This window comes from Pyxicephalus adspersus, chromosome 7 (genome assembly GCF_032062135.1).
Source record: "Pyxicephalus adspersus chromosome 7, UCB_Pads_2.0, whole genome shotgun sequence".
Lineage (NCBI taxonomy): Eukaryota > Metazoa > Chordata > Amphibia > Anura > Pyxicephalidae > Pyxicephalus > Pyxicephalus adspersus.
This window is the reverse complement of record NC_092864.1, coordinates 6081283-6097442: the sequence shown is the minus strand read 5'-3', so window position 1 is coordinate 6097442 and position 16160 is coordinate 6081283. Positions and strand designations below refer to the sequence as shown.

General features: G+C 42.7%; 2 protein-coding genes across 2 annotated transcripts in view; both read left to right on the top strand.

Moving 5' to 3' along the window:
- LOC140334980 (E3 ubiquitin-protein ligase TRIM7-like) overlaps positions 1-10313 on the top strand; it is a gene marked incomplete at its 5' end in the record, with an annotated part of 36580 nt that extends 26267 nt beyond the window's left edge. Inside the window, 1 exon segment of the mRNA XM_072417300.1 lies at positions 10176-10313.
- The window catches only part of LOC140334978 (E3 ubiquitin/ISG15 ligase TRIM25-like), a 34069-nt gene extending 21033 nt beyond the window's left edge, over positions 1-13036 (top strand). Inside the window, 1 exon segment of the mRNA XM_072417296.1 lies at positions 10251-13036. Within this exon segment, the coding sequence (XP_072273397.1) occupies positions 10252-11880 (1629 nt within the window). The 5' untranslated portion in view covers position 10251 and the 3' untranslated portion in view covers positions 11881-13036.
- Positions 13037-16160: the final 3124 nt, after the last annotated feature.

Sequence of the window (16160 nt, the reverse complement as noted above, 5' to 3'; positions counted from 1 at the left end):
TTCCCTGACCTCTGGCTTGCCTGACTACACTTTGTCTTTCATTCTGGTACCACGTCCCGTTTCTGCCAGTCAACAGTCACCTGCCTCGGCATGCACGGGGGCTGCAACCTGGCAGTTGCTCCCAGCACAACATCGTCACCTCTGGAGGCTCTGATGAAGACCGGGCAACTGCTTAGACTCTGTGCCCTGTGCACGTCCCTACCAACTGAGCTGGTGACACAGAGGTTCCACCGTCCTGCCCTGCATTACCGTGACAGTAACCCATCATAACCAACTCAAAAGTGCAAAATGCTTTAACCTGTAAAAAGAGGAAGATTACCATACTGTTGCATTTTATGCAAATTGATGGGCTTGTGCTTTTTTTCAACCTGAATATGTAACTATATGTAAAGCAAATGCAAAGGAAATCTCCATACTTCAGCTTTTATGATGATATACAAAGTGGCAGCACTTTTGTTGACTATGTCCCTGACACATTGACAGCATCTTTTCTCGTCATCCATACAGGTAGATTTTACAATTATGTGGACATTGCTGTGAACATGGTTGGGTTATAGCATGGAGGGGCTTTGGTAAAACTGCTTTGTGGACTTGGGGGTAGTGTGCATTATGTCATGAGGTTTTATGGATGGAATGTGGACCTTGGAGTTATGGCCGAATGGAATGTGGACACGGCGGTTTTTGATTATGGCATGGGGGTTTTAAGGCTGCAATGTAGACAAGAGGGTTATGGTTTATGGCACAGGGGTTTCATGGCTGGGACATAGACCTGAGGATTATGGATTATTGAAATGGGGGTCATATGGCTGCAATGTGGACATGGGGGTTAAAGATTATGGCATGGGGTTATTATTAGGCCCTGGATTTTCTTGAGACACTCGACTGTATTCATTGTGTCATGGTGGCATTCCGGAAAATTCACTGACACATACTGAGCCACCCAGGGTTCACAGAAGAATGCTGCCTGAAACAGCTCCTGGTAATTATGTGGTGTCAAACCCATGAGGTTACGTTGATGAAGACAAGTTGGAAATGTATGCAAAGGTGGTAGTGGTAGCTCAAAGGGGAGGGGAAGGATACCTGAAACTGGCAAAATGTACTTGTAAAAGAAAATAAATGGTCATAAATGTGTGTGTGTGTGTGTGTAAGTATTGTCCTGAACTTTCCTGGAGATCAGTGTAGTCTAATGCTATGAAAATTATATGGAGGTCTATACATCAGACAAAATATAGGAACAGCTGAGGAAAACAAGGAACAAAAGTTTTTGATTCCAAACGAGGGATAGTTGGAAGCCAAGAAAGGGGATTTTCTTTTTTGTGAATGAGGAGGGATCCACTGCTCTGACATTTTTTCTTGTTTGCATCCAGAATGCAGAATACAGAAGCCAGAATAATTTTGAGTCTAGACTTCCTATGACAGCAAAAGTGTAAAATATTTTTCCTGGCACCTCCTGCCAGCAGACCATCAAGTCAACTCCGCCCCTTTTGACACCCTAGGACTACCTATCCAAGTTAAATATCCCTTACCTCATTGCTTTCCTGCTCTTTTTCGGTCCTTACTCCAGATCCGGCTCTATCCTTCCCCTTTAACTTCTGACGATTGTTACTGGCGCTTCCAAAAGGGAATAGGTAGCTATGCAGTACTGGGATCTTAAGGTCCTAACGGTTCGGTACTGACTACATTTTCCTCTTTTTTCGTTATCATTTTGTTTTTTTCTTGTATTCTTATTGCTTTCTCCTGGTGTTGGTATGGTCATCAGTGCATGCACCGTTTTTCAGAGAAAGCACAGTTGGCAGGTATGGGCAAAGATGCCATTAACTATTATGGCATCTCTGTTTTTCTGATTTTCAGCTGCGCATGCATGATTTTCGGCACTTGCCCAATCGGGGATATGGTGCAAGCAGTAACATTGGAACCTTATACTCTATTCCCACGGTGCATACGCAGTTGAGAAAATTGGCTATAGCCATTTCTAGGCAACCACCGGCATTCTACTTCCGGTGGGTGCCATATTTTTTTTTTTTGAAATTGTATTTTTATTGAAATTTTCAACAGGGTACAGAAAGGAAAAAAGGGGGAAAAACATAAGGGGTGGTAACACTATAGAAATGCATCAAAACATATTCCAGAATCAAAAGAAAACATCATACATTAGCATTTGCACAGAGGATACTTTGTTTTAAACATCTTAAGATAGATGGGTGGAACATATAAAACCTGGGCCATTTAACATTTCCCATTTAAGAGAAGAGCCCTGTGGATATCAGACAGACAAATTAGCATAATAATGGTCCCATGCCTCCCAAACTGTCTCAAATTTGACCATAGTACTTCTAATAAGCGCCGTCAGATACTCCATAAGGCGGATCTCGCGTATATAAATTCTCCAAGGAGGGGGGGGCAGTGTCGTTTTCCATCTAGAAGCTATCAGTGTGCACGCTGCAACCAGAATATGGGAAACCAGCTTACGGGACACTTTTGGCAAAGTTAAAGGAGGTCACCCCAGGAGATGGAAAAGAGGGTCCAATGGTATATGTTGTTGGGTCACTGCTGATATCAGATCGTCAACTCCTGACCAATATGGCTGAATGAGGGGACAAAACCAGAATATGTGTTCTATCGTACCTCGGTGGGTACTACATCTCCAAGACATGAGGTCTACATTAGGAAACAGATGGTGAAGCACCGCAGGTGTGTGATACCATCCAAGCACAATTTTGTACAGATTTTCTTTATACAGGGCCCAGATAGAGCTTTTATGCGCTTTTATGCTCCCAAATGTCAAGCCAATCTTCAGAAGTTAAAGACTGATCTAGAACTGCCTCCCATTTGAGCATATAATAAATTTAAAGGAACCTCCCTGTGTAGAAACATGCAGAAGGCGGTAAATGGAGGAGATTGAACCTTTGGTGTGGGGGCCCTCCATACACAGTCACTCAAATGCAGTAAGGGCCTGGAAGGTGGCTTAGTGTTGTAAGGATAAGACATATTGCCTTATCTGTAAATAGGCATAGAAAGAGGCACGAGGTAGTTCAACTCTATCATTCAGCTCAGTAAAGGAAAGTAGCCTCCTTATATTCCGGAGCGTCTTATAGGGCGAAAAATACGGTATATCCCTTCCCCTTTACTGAAATCCCATGTATATTGGAATTGGAGCGGATACAGGCCGCCAGGGGCTCTATACACAAGGCGAAAAGCAGGGGCGACAAAGGGCACCCCTGCCTCGTCCTGTTTTTAATCGTGAACAGGGCGGAGGATGCAGCTTAACTGAAGCCGATGGGGCCGTGTAAAAGGACTCAATCGCCCTAACAAAGGGGCCTGTAATGCCCATTTTGTTCACGGTAGAAAAAAGAAACGGCCAGCTGAGGCTATCAAATGTCTTTTCGGTGTCCAGACTAAGTATCAAGGATGGGGATTTCCATTTATTAGAAATGTCAATGATGTTAATCACCCTCCTGGTATTATCCCCCGCTTTTCTAAATGGGATGAAACCCGTTTGATCCCCATGGATGAGAGCAAGAAGGAACCTAGACAGTCTAGAGGCTAGAATTTTCGTAAAGATTTTTAGGTCGGAATTTAAAAGGGCTATTGGTCTATAATTCGAACAATCTAATGTGTCCCTGTCCGGTTTCGGTATCACCGTGATATGGGACATCAACATAGAGGGAGCAATCGGCTTGCCTTTCAAAAAATCATTGAATAGCTTAAGATATGAGGAGAGTTCCGGCAAAAATGGTTTATAGTATAGGTAGGACAAGCCGTCCGGGCCTGGAGCTTTAGAGGATGGCATTTGGGTTATAATTGTCGTGAGTTCCTCCTCTGTAATGGGGTTGTTAAGTGCTCTAGATATTCGGGTTCAATCCTGGGGAGGTCCACTCGTGCTAGGTATGAATCAATATTAGGCCCCAGAGATCTACCCAGGGGAGCTTGGGCACTGTGAACCGTTTGGTACAACTGTGAGTAATAGGCTTCAAAACAAGAGGCAATTTGGTGGGGATCATAGCGCACCAACCCGCTCTTATCTTTGACTGCCCCGGAGAGGATTGTAGCTGTCTATCCCTCAGCTTGCGGGCCAACAGCGAATCCGCTTTGTTACCCTTATACTAGTACTGCTGGTCGGTTCGCTGCATCTGCCAACTAACTTTCCTAAGCTCTAGAGCTCGTAGTTTAGACCTAAGAGTGGTTATTTCCCTTAGGATGGCTTTGATGCATATTTTGCCTCAACAGACTTTAAGGCCCGTGTCGTAATTAAACGTTGTGAGTTAGAGTCTCGTTTCAATCTGGAGCCCAGAGCTATGCAATGACCCCTGAATACTGCTTTATGTGCCTCCCACAGCGTAGATGTGTGCGCAACAGAGCCTTCTTTTCCCTGAAAAAGGATCGTAAAGTGGCGGATAGGGAGGACTTGGTTTCAGGATGTTTAACCAAATATTCATTCAGCCTCATGGCAGACTCTCGTCGATTTGAGGGAAAGGATCACATCTAGTGTAATGGGAGCATGGTCAGACCAGGTGATTGGATGTATCTCTGCAGAAATACTGTTCCTCAGGAGAGGTAGGTTAGTAAACAAATAGTCTATACAGGTGTGGGTACCATGTGGGGGGGAGTAGAAGGAGTCTCCCAGAGGGGTGATGAATCGGCCAATTATCGTAGAGTTGTAGCCTCCTGATCAGTTGTCTAAACACCCTGGACTGACTGGATACCTGGGCTGATGGCCTGGAATAGAGTAGGGTATTTCTATCCTGGGTGGGAGAAAAGACCAGATTAAAGTCACCTCCCACTATCAAATAGGTGTGGTCAAATTTTTTAAGAAGGGACAAAACTTTGCTGAGAAATTGAGTCTGACCATTATTAGGGGCATATACGTTGCATAGCGTGATAGATACTCCTTGTACAGTCCCATTCAAAATAATGTATCCCCCCTCCGTATCAATTATAGACCCAGAGAGAGCAAAATGAAGTGAGTCCTTCAGGAGGACCGCCACTCCGGCCTTTTTCTTACACAGAGAGTAAAGCTGCGTACACACTGCCAATTTTTGTCGTTGGAAAGGATCTTTCACGATCCTTTCCAAAGACAAGGGAGTGCACGATGCATGAACGGTGCTGTACATACAGCACCGTTCATGCTCTATGGAGAGGGGAGGGGGAGAGCGACGCAGCGGCACCCTGCTGCGCGCTCTCCCCTTCACTTTCATTACGATCGGCTGTTGTCCATCGTCCGTGGATCCAGCAGGTCGGTCGTCCGGACGATGGACGACACCGACTGTACACACGGCACATTTTCGCCCGATAATTGGCCGATGTCGATTATCGGGCGATAAAAATCTGACGTGTGTACGTAGCTTTAGCCAGATAAGACTGTTGATAAAGTCTGGAGGCAAAATTTAAAGTGCCCGTATTATCAAAATGGGTCTCCTGTAGGAAGACAACATCAGGGGATAAACGTTTAAACTCCCTTAGTGCCAGTTTTCGTTTTGTGTTAGAATTTAATCCCGGACATTAAAAGATAAAATCTTAGCAGCCATCAGGACCATAAGGAGACCAGAACACCGCAGTCAAAACCACCCTTGTACAGGTATGTCCTGGAAAAAACTGGTGGAAAGACCTGTAGAGCCGCTCACCATCACATATAGTGTTACATTCAAGAAAGGGAGGGAGGGATAAGGGGTGAACATAAAACCGCATATCAATAGAAATGAAAACAGAAAACCAAATGGAAAAAGCTAACCAGTAAGTTAACACTCGGCTATCGGCGATATGGAAGGGATTGGCATCCGCCGGTCCCTGCATCCCACACAGTGGGAGCAGGGAACAACTTTGTTGAGCAGATGCACATCCCCACCCAGAGGGACCATGGGACCAGAGGGACAGCAGATATAAACCAGAAGTCCACATGACTAACATCATACCATCACACCATCAGTGTCCAGCTACCAGGGCAAGTCTGAGATCCCTCCAGCATCCCCCGGAAGCCGTCCCAAGCTCCCCCCAGGGCTATATCAATCTCGGGCATTTCAACAAGTAAGGCACATAATCTATATAAAAGCAACATGGCAGAGAAAACCTTTGCACAGCCATTTAAAACCAAGAATCAGCGCATAAGCAAACACCATAGAAGATTAGCAAACATATCTAGGCATTGTGAAAAACATTACAGTGCAAAATAAAGGAGAGCCTTTTTAACATGACAATCTAGGCTTCTGACATATTAATGGCACTTCACAGTGTGGCTAACTGCGATTTCAGCGGTGTAGAGCAGTGGATCGACCAGACGGTGGAGTAGACCCTCGCCGATTGGCCCTGGATCTCCTCCTGGAGACCACGGGTTGCCATGGAGGGGAGCGGGAACGCGCCAGATCTCCTCGTTCCCATCCTGGTAATTTTGGGCGGGTTATCCCCAAATCTCTGCAGAAGGGATTCAAGTCCTCTGGGGACCTTAATGTAACAGTCCTGCCTTCATGTCACACCGAGAGACTAAAGGGGAATCCCCATCTATATGGGATGCGGCCATCTCTTAGGACAGTTAATAATGGTTGAAGAAGGCGGCATTGTTGAAGTGTGTGCCATGAAATGTTTCTAGCAGTAGCCATGATTTCATCTTTCAGATCTGCGTCTACTAGTTGGCAGATAACATCCCTAGGTCTGGTTACAGTCCCCTGTTGCTTGGATGTTCGAAAGGCCCTATGAATTTGCACTTCACGGGTGGACGGGCGCCCCAGGATCTATGCGAAGAAAGCTTGCAGCACTATCTCGGGTCGCCTCAGGAAGACCCCGCACTCTAATATTATTCCGACGGGATTTATTATCTATGTCCTCTATTAAACGCTGGAGCTCCCTTATTTTCTGATCGCTTTACTCAGCTTTATGGGAGAGTACGGTAATATCTTCCTTTGCTTGATGAACAGTTTCATCTAGGTCATCTACTCTGACAGCAAGAGACTGTAGGTCAGCACTCAAGGCCCCAATTTCAGTACGACAAGTGGCCTGCACATCCGCTACTAATTTCTGGAAGTCATCTTTAGTTGGTAGGGACTGTAGGTACTGATGCCAGGGGGGATTGGGACAAACTTCTTGCGTGGTAAGTCCCCCTTCTCTCCACACCGGTGGGTATAAGAAGGCCTTGTGCCTTATGGCTCTATCACTCATCCCCCGATTCCCAGAAGTGGTAAGGGTACCAGCCGTGGGGTGTGGAACTATTGTGGGGGAGTCCGGGGTTAACCCCTTCCCAGACCTCGCTGGGGACACATCCTGAGTAGACAAGGTAACCCCCTCCTGAAGAGTTCTATGTGTGGCCTCACCCGCAGGCTCTCCCAGAACAGCTGCTGCATGGTGATCATCTCCCTGTGGGGAGGCTGCAGGGGAGCAATATCCCCCTTTGTGCACGGAGGGACTCACCGCATCTGGCGTTGATGACCTGGAATCACGGGGGGAAGATGATTCCGATCCCCCTCTGGCTGTGAAGAGAGCTGCCGGCTGCAAGTCCCCATCCTCCGGAGCAGATATCTGGTCTCTCTCTCCTCGCCCCCACGTGTGCGGGGAGGGAGTCGGCGCCATCTTGACTGAGGCGGAGGAGGCCGGCGAGGGATCCCGTATGTAAGCCCGAATAGAGGGCTGCGCGGATGCTGGAAGCGGTGCTGGGGTCGGGGGAAGCCTCCCCACTCTAGCCTTTCTCTGCTTACCCATGGATGGGTAAGTATATGCCCAATAATCTCTGGATTGTGGCCGGCGTCTGCGGAGCTCCTGAGCTACACGTCCATCACGCTCCCCGGCTAGGCCATGCCCCGGGTGCCATATTTTAATATGAATCATCACAATCTTCTTTTTAGGTTCTTTCATGTGAAGGATGTCTGGTAAGTTAGACAACTTTTTTGTTTCATTTTATTTATATACATCCAGATACTGTGAATATTGGCGGAAGGGAGGAAGCTGAAGTAGTGTAGGTATAAGATACATGCATAATACATCACCCTATTTTATATTACTCCAGATACTTCCCTGGATGCCTCTCAAACATTATGTTTATGACAAAGGTAGAAAACACTTTTTTTATGTCATTTATTTTCATGTGCTTTTGAAGTATACCACTTGGTCTGATATTTTCATTATATATGCTGCTTCATTACAGGGATACAATCCCTGGGAAAAAGCATCATGGAAAGACAAGACATTTTGCTTATCCTAGTCTAGTTCATCTAAATGAGGAGGAGGTACAAGAGAAAGCTCCTCACATGATATTACCAGTAGGAAGAGGTCCTTCCTACATTTAAGAAGTCAATCATTGGAACATCTGGGGGGGCGAATCATGTTGGGCATGTGGTACGAGAGCTTTGCATCTAAGCTGGTTTGTGCTTTAAAGAAGCATGTTGTGATAAAGAGGCCAACGAAATGAAGGGTTATATCGACCAAGCTATTGCGAAAAAAGGATTAAAAAAAGCTTACTGCAGGGTCCAGTTCCAACGTACAGGATGAATCATAGAGAGCTGCCTCAGAATATTGGATATTTCTTGCTCAGAAGTAGAGTAAGAAAGTTGATTTTCATTTGACTTTTCATTAGTTGACACATTTATCATCTCCATTAGGGAGGCCACACAATGGGAAGAAACTTCTCCATCCCCTTCAAAGAAAAACATATTTTCCCACAATAAAGAAGGAATGCACTGCATAACCTTGCATGCATAATCTTTCTGTTCATGGATGGGGTTAAACAACACTTTGGAGAGGAATGGATGAAACCTGATCACAAATGCTCTCTGTAGGTTTTTTAAAATGATATCCACTAAATTACAAGTATACAGAGATCTAGGATTTACAACCAGTAGTGGATGCAGCTCTTCAATGATTGGTCAGGGATGTGGTCCTGCCCATGAAAAAAATCTGTACCATTTAGAGATCCGATGGACAGAAGAATGGAGAGAGATCCTAAGAGATTGTACTAGTCTAGCAGTTGAGCTCACCTCAGTATCAAGAGCTTTGTTGACTTAGTGCGAGATGTCTAAGGACAAGCTGCTATTTTCTGTTTACATCAAATAAAATGAATGGCAGATTTCCAGATGCAAGCATTTATTAATCTGGTCAAGCTGTAAGCAAAAATAATAGGGTTCTCAGTGATAGCAAGGAGAGTTCTGGCATGGGAAGGTGGATTCAGTATTCAGTATCAAAATAAGCAAGTTCCATTCTTTTTGAAGGAAAGGTTCCAGTAATTTAAGATGTCAGCAATCTGTTAGGTCCAACTAGGTATCCTGGGAGAATTTTTGTGACTATAGAGGATATAGGTCCCGAGAATCCTTTCGACATCCTTAAAATAAATATGCCTATTTCCTTATAGGTTTGACACCACCACAAGAAATCAGAGACCACTAAACAAGGGGCATGTCAACATCATAGGCTTCCTATGCCAAGGTTTAAACAGAGACAATTTTTTCAATCCCAGATTCTATGTTTGGATCCCCTGTATTACAGTTAGCCTTAAAGGAACAATAAAAGTAAATATTTTTTGCAGCAATACCGGCTCTCTGAGTTTTCATTTTTGTTTGTTTAGGCCCTCCCTCAGAGTTTTTTCCTTGCTTGCTACTTCCCATAGGTGGCTGGCAGGAGGCATGCCAGGAAAAAGGGAAAATTGTTGTAATAATTACCTGTAATTTTCCTTTCCTGCCAACTCCTCCTGACAGTGCAATTCGTTCCTGATCTTTTGTCTGGTCACAAAGCTTAATACTGAGCAGGGAAGCATTGAGGTAAAGGAGTTTTAACTTGGAGTGGTGGTCTTGGAGGGTAAAAAGAGGGTGGAGTTGACCCATAGGTGCGCAGTCAGGAAGAGTTGCCAAGAAAGGAAAATTACGACCAAGTATTTAATATTAATAATATAATTATTATTAAGATTAAAAAGGATTGATATAGCACCAACATATTACGCAGCGCTGTACATTAAATAGGGGTTGCAAATTACAGACGAATACAGACAGTGACACAGGGGAGGAGAGGACCCTGCCCTGAAGAGCTTAAAATTTGACAACTTTTTTCCCTTTTTTCCTTCGAACCATCAAAAAGAAAGAATTGGCCACAGTCACAGCTATTCACTTTGCATATTGAATTCTTGATGTTGTGCTTTACTTAGTTTTATGAAAAGTTGCATTAACATTGAACAATCTCCTATGGTTGTGTCTTTCTCTCTTCTGCAGGGGTTAACTTCTAAAGTATCCCCCCCTCCCAGCACAAACTGATTTCAGTTTCATTTCCTTCTTCATTGTTCCCAGAATGGCTTCTGCTGCACTTGGAGAGGAGCTGAGCTGCTCCATCTGTCTGAACCTTTATAAAGAGCCGGTGTCCCTGAAATGTGGACACAACTTCTGCCAGGACTGCATTGTGATTGCTTTGGATACACAGGAGACGTCTGGAGTTTATTCCTGTCCGGAATGCAGAGAGGAGCACACAGAGCGCCCTGTGCTGGAGAGGAACAGGAAGCTGTGTAATATTGTAGAAAATTTTAAATGTGCCCAACAGGAGAAAAGTGAGATTTTTTGTACATATTGTCTGGATTCTCCAGCAGCAGCTGTTAAGTCTTGTCTTCAGTGTGAGACTTCTATGTGTGATAAACACCTGGCCGCCCACAACAAAACAGTGGACCATGTATTGATGGAACCAGCCTCATGCTTTAGTAGTAAGAAATGCTCCATCCATAAGAAGCTTCTAGAATATTACTGCTCCGATGATTCCACCTGTCTGTGTGTGTCCTGCTTTCTGGTCGGGAAACATAAAGGGCATGAGGTGGAACTTCTAGAAGAAGCTTCTGAGAAGAAAAAGGAGAAACTGAGAAATATTCAAGAAAACCTAAATACAGAGAGAAGTTCAAATCAGACAAAAATTCTAAATCTACAGGAGCAGAAGAGAAAAGCTCATGAAAAAGCTGAGGGTGAGAAGAAAAGAGTCATCGCCCTGTTTGAAGATATTAGCGGACAACTGGAAGTTTAAGAAAAAAGAGTTCTGGCTGAGATTTCCAGGATGGAGGAACAAGTCTCAGTGTCAGTCTCTTCACTGATCAAGCATCTGAAAGTACAGGTGGATGAGTTGTCCAAGAAGATTGTGCACGTTGAGAAGATTTGTAACATGTCCGACCCAATAACTGTCCTACAAGATCAGGAATCAGACACAGGCAAAGTCCCTCAGGATCCGAAACTGGACACAAACAAATTCCTACAAGATCAACAATCAGACAGAGGTGACCAGAATGTGGAGAAATCTTCTGTTTGTGATCTGGACGATTTTCAGATGTCACTTGTGTTGCACAGATCTATAACCGATCTCAACACTAACTTGCAATTAAAAAACAACTTCTTTGTACAGGATGGAACAGATCTGCTACTGGATGTAAAAACTGCCCACAATTTTGTGTCTATATCCAGAGACCTCAAAACAGCGTCACACTCTAAAACATCTCACATTAGACCTAATTTACCAGGAAGATTTACAACATATATTCAGGTGATGAGTGTGCAGAGTTTTTCCTGCGGGCGACACTACTGGGAAGTAGAGGTTAGTAACGGCGGGGATTGGGATGTGGGTGTTTCCTATCCCAGTATAGAAAGAAAAACAGATAAGTCCGCTATTGGATATAATACCAAGTCATGGAGCTTCAGACTATATGAAAATAGGTATGAGTTTGTGCTTGACAATAAAACAAAGGTGTTGAGCCTTGAGCCTTCCATACAACGTTTAGGAATCTATTTGGATTATGATGGTGGACGTCTGTCCTACTACCAGGTAGGACACCCCATTAAACAGCTCCATACCTTCACCGCCATCTTCACCGAGCCCCTCCATGCTGCTTTCTATGTAGACAATGGGGCCTGGGTGAAGATTACCTCTACAGCTATTCCAAAAAAATAATAATTTACAGATTTTTGCTGGTTGCTTTAAAGCAGAGCCTCCTATAACATCAGGTCCCCCTTCCTCCTCAAAAGATATCTAAACATATACTTACATAACTCCCAGTTTCCACTAAGCAAGGGTGATATCACCATCCTAATTACATATCCAAAATTCATCGCTGTGTATCCAATTTTTTTCCCATACAATCTCCATCTGATTATGTATGGTACAGCGCTGCGTAATATGTTGGCTCTATATAAATCCTGTATAATAATAATAATAATAATAATATGGTACGTCTCCTATTCTGCCTGCCAAAATTCAACCATGTGTATCCAAATGGTTTTCCGCTACAATCTTCATCTGATTCTGTATGCTATGCCCCCCATTTTGCCTGCCAAAATTCATCCATGTGCATCCAATTGTTTTCCCCTACAATGTTCATCTGATTGTGTATGGTATGTCTCACATTGTAGATGAACTTATTGAACCAACGTAAATCTCCCCATAGATTTATCTGTTCACTATCCCTTTGTTACAGCTGAGTGCACATTGATATTGATTGTCCTGCTAACCCCTCCCCTACCTAGGTTCAACCAATTTCCCAAATTCTTTATTACTCCCATCAGACCATCCATATTCAGGGCCCAAAGCATTTCTATTTAAACAACAGTCAAGGTCATGTGGGGACCCTGGTCATGTGCCCAAATATAAAGTGCCAAATTTTATGTGCAATTGGAATTAATCCAGGGAATAGAAGCAGGAATCGGAACAGACTTGGGCACACAATTACACTCTGCAACTCCCATCTCCTGCCTTTGAAGTTATTCATCATTAAGGATCCACGTGGACTCCAACACAACCTCTACTACTGCCATTCTGAACTGCTATCTCACCAAGCCATTTCTGACTCATCCTATCCCACTCCTGGGAACTGGACAAGTTTATAAGCCTCACTACAACCCATATTACAGGACCTGCTCTCATGGACTGTTTGCCACATTGTTTAATGTACTCATATGGTTCTCAATTATCTGGTAAAATGTATTATTCACACTCTCCTTGCTGGCTCTATTGTCTTTCCTTCCCAGTCTGTTACCTCATTGGGCCTGATTTATCAATAAAATGCACATACGCTCGAAGCTCATACGTACTCGCCAGTCGGCAAGTTCTATTCTGAAGGTCCAGGTTGCCAAGCACAACATCAAAGCTCATTGATTGCCGAGCTCACAAGCAGGGTCAGGCACTCTTAGAAATGAACAGATGTTGTGTTGTTGCTTAACTTAATGCTCATTAAATACTGGATGTATGCATTATTTAGGTGTTTACACAAAATAAATAGTGTTGGTGTATATATAACTTCCAGGACCAAATCCACTTTGTGCCAAACATTTTCACGCTTTTCCATCCCTTCAGGATGTTTGTGCAGGTTTGAATGGCATTTTAGACCTTTGCCTACTATATATATTGACTTACACACCTCAGCTTGGTAGTGGAAACACATAAGGTGGATTCCTCCTTTAACCAGAAGCAATATCATCTATGAATGTTGCTTGTAGCTAGCCCATGACATCAGAAATCATAGGAAGAAATAGGCAATCTTTTCAATATGTTCGGAAAAGCCCTCTTCGCCTATTTCTTCCTATAATTTTTCTTTTCTATGTATATGTACACACATCTAAATGCATATATACATGTTTTGCTTCATGTGCACTCATGTCTATACATACATGAGTGCACATTATTATTACACAGTATTTATATAGCACCATCATATTACACAGTGTTGTACAAGGTTCATAGTCATGTCACTCAAAGGGGCTCACAATCTAATATCTCTAACATAGTCAAATGTCTTATTACAGTGTAAGGTCAATTTTGGGGGAAGCCAATTAACCTAGCTGCATATTTTTGGGATGTGGGAGGAAACCCACAAACTCCATGCAGATAGTGTCCTGGCAAGATTCAAACCTAGGACCTAGTGCTGCAAAGGCCAGAGGGCTAACCTCTGAGCCACCGTGCTGCCCATGAAGCAAAGCAAGCAATATACACATAAAATAAAAACTTACCTAAATGAGGACTGTGCAAAAGTGAGGTGCATCTTTCAACTGATAAAACACAGTTCAAGCGCACATAGCGGGTCTGCCTTGGCGCACATACTCCAAAGATTACTCCTGGCACATCAAACGACTTAACAAGACAATTATGCTGTTTTCAGCCTTAGAAACAATTCCGTCCCTCCAAGAAAAGAAAAAAGACAAAGTAAGAAGCAAGTTAGACAACACCCTTTAATATGCTTAAATTTATGTACACAGGTGATAGAAATTCACTTACAATTAGCACTTGCGCAGTCTATCAAAAATGGCTGTTTGTTTTCTTTTTTTTGCAGTTGGGCATTCCATAATCATTTATTGATACGATCCTTTAGATTTGTACACCAGTAAACAGATATTCAATTAAATAAAAAAATCAAATAAAGTTGAGGAGGATTTAATGGTAAAGTATTTTCTATATATTTATATAAATATATATATTTATATATATATATGTGTGTGTATATTTAGATACATATATAATTATATAGATATATAAATATATACCGTGTTTCCCCGTGTGTGATTTTTGAAAAAATAATTAAAATAAGACACTCACCCGTGAATAAGACATCCCCCGATATTTGATCCTGTGTGTGTCTCCTTGATGCTGGCTGCAGCACGTGTCTGCTCCTGGCTGCAGTGCAGAGTGAAACTGAAAGTAACCATGAGTGACTGTCAACAATAGATGTGTACTGTAGTCTTCTTCATGGAAAAATAAGACATCCCCTGAAAATAAGACCTAGGGCATATTTTGGCATTTCAAAAAATATAAGACAGTGCCTTATAATGGGGGAAACAGGGTATATATAGAACTAAACAAGAACGTGTGTGTGCTTGTGACGTTTGTGGGAAAATCTACTCCGGAGCCGAGGTTTAGCCTGCGGAAAGTCGCAGTATTTAACCCCCAGGCGGCTCCTCCGATCAGCCGTCGTAAGCATTTAGAGAGGCCCCTATGTAGAGGTGCTGAACTCAGTTAACACTTGCCTAACTGGAAAATAATAAGTCATTTTCAAATATGCCGATTTATTAGCTCATATAGATGATATAAACATTTGAACACCACAAACATCTTTTTTAGGACTGAGTGAAAGATGTGTGCTATTAGAAAGAATGATTTTTTTTAGGGGAACAGTGACTTTTAATGCAAGCTCGCCAGTGTAAAGCTGCCATGGAGCGTGTCTCCAGTGGAGAGATCATTTTGGTTAATAACTTCCGGGCGAATAGGTCAGCGCCTGGAATTTGATTGATAAATCTATATATACATATATACATACAAGACTCTTGGATAGGAAGAAAGGATCTGGGGGCTTTCCTAGCCCACTACAGTACAGCCCAGCAGTAAAGATACTTTATACTTGTGAGTACTAGGTCCAATCTTGGGTAGCCGCTTGAACAGCAGAACTTTTTTTGCTAAAGCCTATTTTTTTGTTTTGCTGGACTAAGCTTGTGTTCAGTTTATAATGAAGTGAAGCTGTTTGAGTTAAGTTTGTCTCTCAATAAGCAAACTTTACAAAAACCTCACTGTGTTTGATGTACTGTTCACAATACAGTATAAATATATATATATATATATATATATAAATATATATATGTGTGTGTAGATATATATACCATATATATCAATGCATTTTACTGCCAGATCTGCAGTACCATTTGTATCACTGTGGTTTTCAACTATTGCTTAGTGGTGGCTGCCACTTTGGGAAACAGGACACAGTAAATGGAAAGCTGGAGATTTTCTTTTATGGGGTCACAGAGTAGAAAATCAGCTTTCTGTAACATATTTATTATTATTATACATTATTTATATAGCGCCAACATATTACGCAGCTATGTACATTAAATAGGCTTTGCAAATGACAAAAAGATACAGACAGTGACTCTGGAGGAGTAGTGAACCCCGCCCAAGCACTGTTTGGTGTACTGCATGTAAAGAAAGTTCATTAACATTTCTAAAACCCCTGTGGTACGTTGCATGTGAGCTAGCACATATTAATTTGCATTAAGACAATTACATGTAATGCCTGTCTGTTCATCTTTAACCTACTATTTTAAGTATTTTTGCACACTTGTTGTAACAGGTAAAATTAAAAAAATATTAAAACTTTTAAAAGTTTATAAACTGTGTTATGTTTTGCGGCTCCAGACTATTTTTTTTTAGTGGAAGAGGAGGCAAAATGGCTCTTTTGATAGTAAAGGTTG